The 6,421-nt window shown below is 40.5% G+C and overlaps 1 protein-coding gene across 1 annotated transcript; it reads left to right on the top strand.

The window, feature by feature from the left end:
* The first annotated feature begins 403 nt into the window (after window positions 1-403).
* LOC133026452 (uncharacterized) lies at window positions 404-3,971 on the top strand. The gene is made up of 3 exons (XM_061093346.1): window positions 404-949; window positions 1,821-1,973; window positions 3,318-3,971. Exons 1-3 carry the CDS (start codon window positions 471-473, stop codon window positions 3,865-3,867), a joined length of 1,182 nt encoding a protein of 393 aa, XP_060949329.1. The 5' UTR covers window positions 404-470; the 3' UTR covers window positions 3,868-3,971.
* Window positions 3,972-6,421: the final 2,450 nt, after the last annotated feature.

Below are 6,421 nucleotides of genomic sequence, written 5' to 3'. Positions count from 1 at the left end.
TTACATGTATTTAATTTAAAGCATTTTTGCCTCATTTATAAACTATCTGTAGGTTGTGACAGTGGCCAGCAGAGGGCAGCAGATGAGCAAGACAGTCTGATGATGCTGTACTCAATCATTTATCAGTTTATTTATCGTTTATCATTATTTTCTAAAGCTGCGTTTTACGAGGTCAAAAGGTTTAACTGAAAAATCATGTGGAAAGTTATGTGACGTCCAGGTGAGCTGTTGGTTTTTCTGACTTGTGCTATGAGAAAACACTTTTATCGGGCAGCTGTGGATAAAACAAAATGTTTGCCAAGTGCCTTTGACCAATAATATCAAACCATCCGTGCAGACACCCTCTCTAAAGAGTATAAAAGAACGCAGCCTGCCCACCTGTCTCCTTCAAACTCTCATTCTCATCCAACACTGCAGATCATCTCCAACCCCTCGTGCTGCTCCTGTGACAGAGAGAGAGAGACGCCAACATGATCCTGCCTCTCCTTATGTTCGCCCTGACCCTGGGTGCTGTGTCTCCTTCAGATGGACCTGAGGTCAAGCTGCAGCGTGGAAACTGTCCCATGTTCTGGTTCAGCTTCAACAACCGCTGCTACAAGTACGTGTCCACACAGATGACCTGGGCTGCTGCAGAGCTCTATTGTGTGAAAGAGGGAGCCAACCTGGTGTCTATCCACAGTCTGGATGAAGAGAATTTCGTCAGATCCCTGATCAGGAACTATGATCATGCTGAAGGATTCACCTGGATCGGACTCAGCGACCTCCACGAAGAAGGCAGCTGGATGTGGTCAGATGGCTCTGCTGTGACTTTTACCTTTTGGTCCATCGGAGAGCCAAACAACATGCAAGGAACAGAACACTGTGTTCATAACAACGATTTAAAATGGAATGATGGACATTGTAGGGACCGTCTTCCCTCTGTATGTGCATCTCGCATAATGTGTCCTCAGTGATTGTTAAGTCTGATTTAACCTGATCACCTGATGCTTGTTGACGTGAAATAGTCCTCAGCAATAAAGATACAAATGCAAACTTCTCTGTTTGTACTCCCTTACTTTTCGTACCTGTTGGGGATTGTGATGAACCCAATGGTTGATTAAAGGAACAGCCTTAAAACAGATAACTCATGATAGCGCTGTGGAAGATCTGTGTACATACAGAGTTCCACTGGTGGCCTTTTAAACAGCTGCTTCTGTCTCATTGGAGCTGATTCCAGCTGGCATGAACAAAGTGTGTCTGTGTGTTTCTGTGGTTTAGAACTAGGGAACAGTAAAATCTGTAGTGGAATAAATAGAAGAAAGAGTAAAGTAGAAATCCATCAAAACCTTCTTTCATACTTTTTTTTAGTGTATGATCTTAAATTAACCTGTTAATGTCAAGTTACATTTTATTTAAACAGCACGTTTATAAAACTTGGAAACAAGAAAAACAGCAACATGCAATAAATCAAAATACGAATAGTGAAGCTAAAATAAGACTAAACAAATAAAATAAGATCTGATGGGATAAAAAAGTTCTCAACTTGAAAAGAAGGCCAACGAGAAGAGACGTGTTTTTCACAATGATTTGAAGTGTGCTAGAGATGGGGCAGATCTAATTTGGAGTGGTGCGCTGTTCCACTAGTTTGGGGGGGCTACTGCAAAGGCTCGATCGCCTCTGGTTATGAGCCTCGGTTTAGGTAAGTCCAGGAGCAGCTGAGTGGCTGACCTCAACTCTCTAAGTGTTGAGTGGACATGAAGGAGTTCAGTAAGACGGTGCCAGTCCAATAAGAGGTTTGAAAGTTAACAATAACATTTTAAAATCAATCCTGTGACCAACAGGGAGCCAGGGGAGGGAGCTAAACACTGGTGTTATATGGTCCCTCTTTTTCTTTCCTGTAAGGAGGCAAGCAGCAGCATTTTGGACGAGCTGAAGGCTACAGGAATCAAGTCGAGAAGTTATGAAGGCATGGATCACCCTCTCTACATCTTTAGGTGGGAGATTGACATTTACCTTAGCTATAAGTCTCATCTGAAAGAAGGTAGACCTAACAACAGATTGTCAAATTTGAAAACACTGTCCAAATGAACACCAAGACTCTTCACATATTTTTGCGCTTTTTGGGCCATATTCACTATTTACCACTTGGGCTACTATAGGTTCCTATCCAGATGACAACTTGCCCAGAGCACCACGTTTTTTCCAAAATAAGCCCACATTCGTAGGAAGTGGAGATATTAGCTGATATATGTAGTGGAGTAAAAGGGAAAAAAAGACAAAAACAAATCCACTTAAAGTAAGGACACATGGAAAATGTTCTTAAGTACAGTAAGTAAGTAAATGTAATTTGTTACATCCCAGCACTGTGGCCCTGTTATAGTGCAATAAATATGCATAAAATATAAGAACCTTAAAAGACAAAGAGCAGAGATCTCCTGGATTTTCCAAAGCTAAACTGTTGTTAAAAATTAGTGAAGAATTATTTCCTCCCTTTAATTTCCTTATGGTCTTTTTAGAGTGTTGGGTGATTCTGGGGCAAACAATTCTGATACACACTCGTTGGTTGACTATCATGTTTAAATCTTTATGTATTTATTAACAGCATGTAACCATCAGAGTTCTTATTGGGGAGATCCAAGCAGTAGGTAAATGCTATTTATTCATAGCACTTATAACAATTAAACCACTTAATGAGATCATTAAGAGTCACAGCAAAGACCCAAATATGATCTATTCTATTACATGTATTTCATTTAAAGCATTTTTGCCTCATTTATAAACTATCTGTAGGTTGTGACAGTGGCCAGCAGAGGGCAGCAGATGAGCAAGTCAGTCTGATGATGCTGTGCTCAATCATTTATCAACTGTTGTCATGTCTGTGTGAAGTCCTGTTTAATTAAAGCAATGCTGTTTGCGTGTTGTAAAAAACACAAAGTCCACAATACAAGAGAGGACACATAAAGACTTTGTAATCGTAACATTTTCGATGTGTCAACTTGTGTTTGGCAGTTGTTTACCTGGTGTGAATGAGAAGACATCAACCACAAAGTGACTTATCTGTCCTCGTGTCGTCTTTTCTAAAGCTGTGTTTTACGAGGTCAAAAGGTTGAACTGAAAAATCATGGGAAAACTTATGTGACATCCAGGTGAGCTGTTGATTTTCCCTCCTTGTGCTATGAGAAAACACTTTTATCTGGCAGCTGTGTGTAAAACAAAGTGTTTGCCAAGTGCCTTTGACCAATAATATCAAACCAACAGAGCAGACACTCTCTCTGAAGTGTATAAAAGAACACAGCCTGCCCACCTGTCTCCTTCAAACTCTCATTCTCATCCAACAGTGCAGATCACCTCCAACCCCACGTCCTGCTCCTGAGACAGAGAGAGAGAGACCCCAACATGATCCTGCTCCTCCTTCTGTTCGTCCTGACCCTGGGTGCTGTGTCTCCTTCAGATGGACCTGAGGTCAAGCTGCAGCGTGGAAACTGTCCCATGTTCTGGTTCGGCTTCAACAACCGCTGCTACAAGTATGTGTCCACACATATGACCTGGGCGGATGCAGAGTTCCACTGTTTGTCAGAGGGAGCAAACCTGGTGTCTGTCCACAGTCTGGATGAAAAGAATTTTGTCAAAACCCTGATCAAGAACTTTGATCATGCTGAAGGATTCACCTGGATCGGGCTCAGCGACGTCCACAAAGAAGGCCGCTGGATGTGGTCTGATGGTTCTGCAGTGGACTATGCCTTTTGGTCCTCAGGACAGCCAGACAACTACCGTGGATGGGAAGACTGTGTTCTTAACAACTATGACATTGATAAGAAATGGAATGATTATCCTTGTAGTGAATATTATCCTTCTGTTTGTGCATCTCAAATAATGTGTCCTCAGTGATTGTTAAGTCTGATTTAACCTGATCACTGATCACCTGATGCTTGTTGACATGAAATAGTCGTCAGCAATAAAGATACAAATGCACACTTCTATGTTTGTACTCATTTCACTCTCTTACTTTTCATACCTGTTGTCATGTATTTGTTGTTTATTGATTTTAACAAATCTAATGTTATTGTCAACATCAAAGATAAATATGACCACAAATAAAATGGTGATGATGGGTCAAATTAAAGGATGGTGAGAGTGAATGCAGACAGAAGACAGAATGGAGTGGATGACTTGAAAAATGAAGCATGAAACTAAACGGCTTCTTTTATTTGACTTATGCTTTTTTGGAAAATCACTGAGTCGGTGGTGGAAGCAAACTGCACAAAACATGACGAAGTTGAAATGATATTTATCTGACGAGCCCGAAAACAAGAGGAGCAGCTGCCTTTGCTCCTGATGACTTCAGAGAGGAGGTGGGAATAAGGAGGAGACTGTTTCAATGTTGAATACTAAATAAGATCTAAAGAGTTTTAAAAGTTTCTGTAAAACAGAATATTTTGGGATGTGTCAAGAGCTGCTTCTGTCTCATTGGAGCTGATTCCAGATGGCATGAACAAAGTGTGTGTGTGTGTGTTTGTGTGTGTTTGTGTGTGTGTGTGTGTGTGTGTGTGTGTGTGTGTGTGTGTGTGTGTGCGTGTGTGCGTGCGTGTGTGTGTGGTTTAGGACTACGGAACAGCAAAATCTGTAGTGGAATAGATAGAAGATGGATATCTGAGTTTTAAGAAGGTCAAAAGGCTTAACTGAAAAATCATGTGAAAACGTATGTGACATCCAGATGAGCTGTTGTTTCTTTTGCCTCGTTTCCAAAGAAAACACTTCTATCGGGCAGCTGTGTATTAAACAAAGTGTTTGCCATGTGCATTTGACCAATAATATCAAACCAATAGTGCAGACACCCTCTCTGAAGCAGATAAAAGAACGCAGCCTGCCCACGTGTCTCCTTCAAACTCTCATTCTCATCCAACAGTGGGATAGGAACACACGTTTCCTATCCAGATTACAACTTGCCCAGAGCACCACGTGTTTGCCAATAACTAAGTAAATGTACTTTGTTACATCCCACCAAGGTGGCACTTTTATAGTGCAATAAATATGCATGAAATATAAGAACATAGAAAACAAAGAGCAGGGCTCTCCTGGACAGTGTTTGGTGATTCTGGGGCAAACACTTCTGATTCACTTTCGTTGGTTGACTATCATGTTTTGATCATTATGTATTTATTAACAGCATGTAACCATCAGAGTTCTTATTGGTGAGATCCAAGCAGTAGGGAGATGCTATTTATTCATAGCACTAATATCTGCCCTCGTGTTGTCTTTTCTAAAGCTGCGTTTTATGAGGTCAAAAGGTTGAACTGAAAAATCATGTGAAAACTTCTGTGACGTCCAGGTGAACTGTTGGTTTTTTTGACTTGTTTCCAGAGAAAACACTTCTATCGGGCAGCTGTGTATAAAACAAAGTTTTTGCCAAGTGCATTTGACCAATAACATCAAACCAACAGAGCAGACACCCTCTCTGAAGAGCCCAAAAACAGCAGCCTGCCCACCTGTCTCCTGCAAACGCTCATTCTCATCCAACACTGCAGGGGTCTCATTTATAAAAGAGTGTGTATGATTCATACTAAAAGTGTACGTACGTACAAAAGCCGGAAATGGCTTGATCACTGATCACCTGATGCTTGTTGACATAAAATAGTCCTCAGCAATAAAGATACAAATGCAAACTTCTCTGTTTGTACTCCCTTACATTTCGTACCTGTTGGAGATTGTGATGAACCCAGTGGTCGATTGAAGGAACAGCCTTAAAACAGATAACTCATGTTAACGCTGTGGATGATCTGTGTACATATATACAGAGGTCCACTGGTGGCCTTTTAAAGATTAAATTAAATCGAAAGTTAATTTAATAAATTAAAGAGTTTCTGGAAGACGGATTATTTGTGATATGTGTAAACAGCTGCTTCTGTCTCATTGGAGCTGATTCCAGCTGGCATGAAGAAAGTGTGTGTGTATGTGTGTGCGCAGAAATGTGCTACATAAATCAAATTGAACTTGACATTAACGGTTTAATTTGAGCTCAAACCTTAAAAAACTGTATGAACAGTTTTGATGGATTTCTACTTTACTCTATCTTCTATCTATTCCAGAAGTCTTCAACAGGGGGTCCGCGGAGGTACTGCAGGGGGGCCGCGAAATCTTTGGTTAAAAAGACAATTTTTTAAATTTTTTATAATTTTTTTTTTTTTCACTAATTTAATTGTCTTTCAATACACATTAACATGCATCCAACATATTGTGAGGCTGATTTGACCCTCTGCCTGACAACCTCCATTCATCCAAGATTAGATAAGTTGTGTGCTACCCATCAGGGTCCGACATCTCATTAATGTGGGAGTATGTGTGGCATCCACAAATAGCTTGAGGAATCACTGTCTCTTCTACATGTATGTTTAAAATAAAAACATGAATCTGTGAATTACTTTAATAGCTCAGTGTTGTATGC

Source organism: Limanda limanda, chromosome 19, assembly GCF_963576545.1.
Source record: "Limanda limanda chromosome 19, fLimLim1.1, whole genome shotgun sequence".
NCBI classification, from domain to species: domain Eukaryota; kingdom Metazoa; phylum Chordata; class Actinopteri; order Pleuronectiformes; family Pleuronectidae; genus Limanda; species Limanda limanda.
Note: the sequence above shows the minus strand (reverse complement) of the source record. Positions and strands in the feature narration are given on the sequence as shown.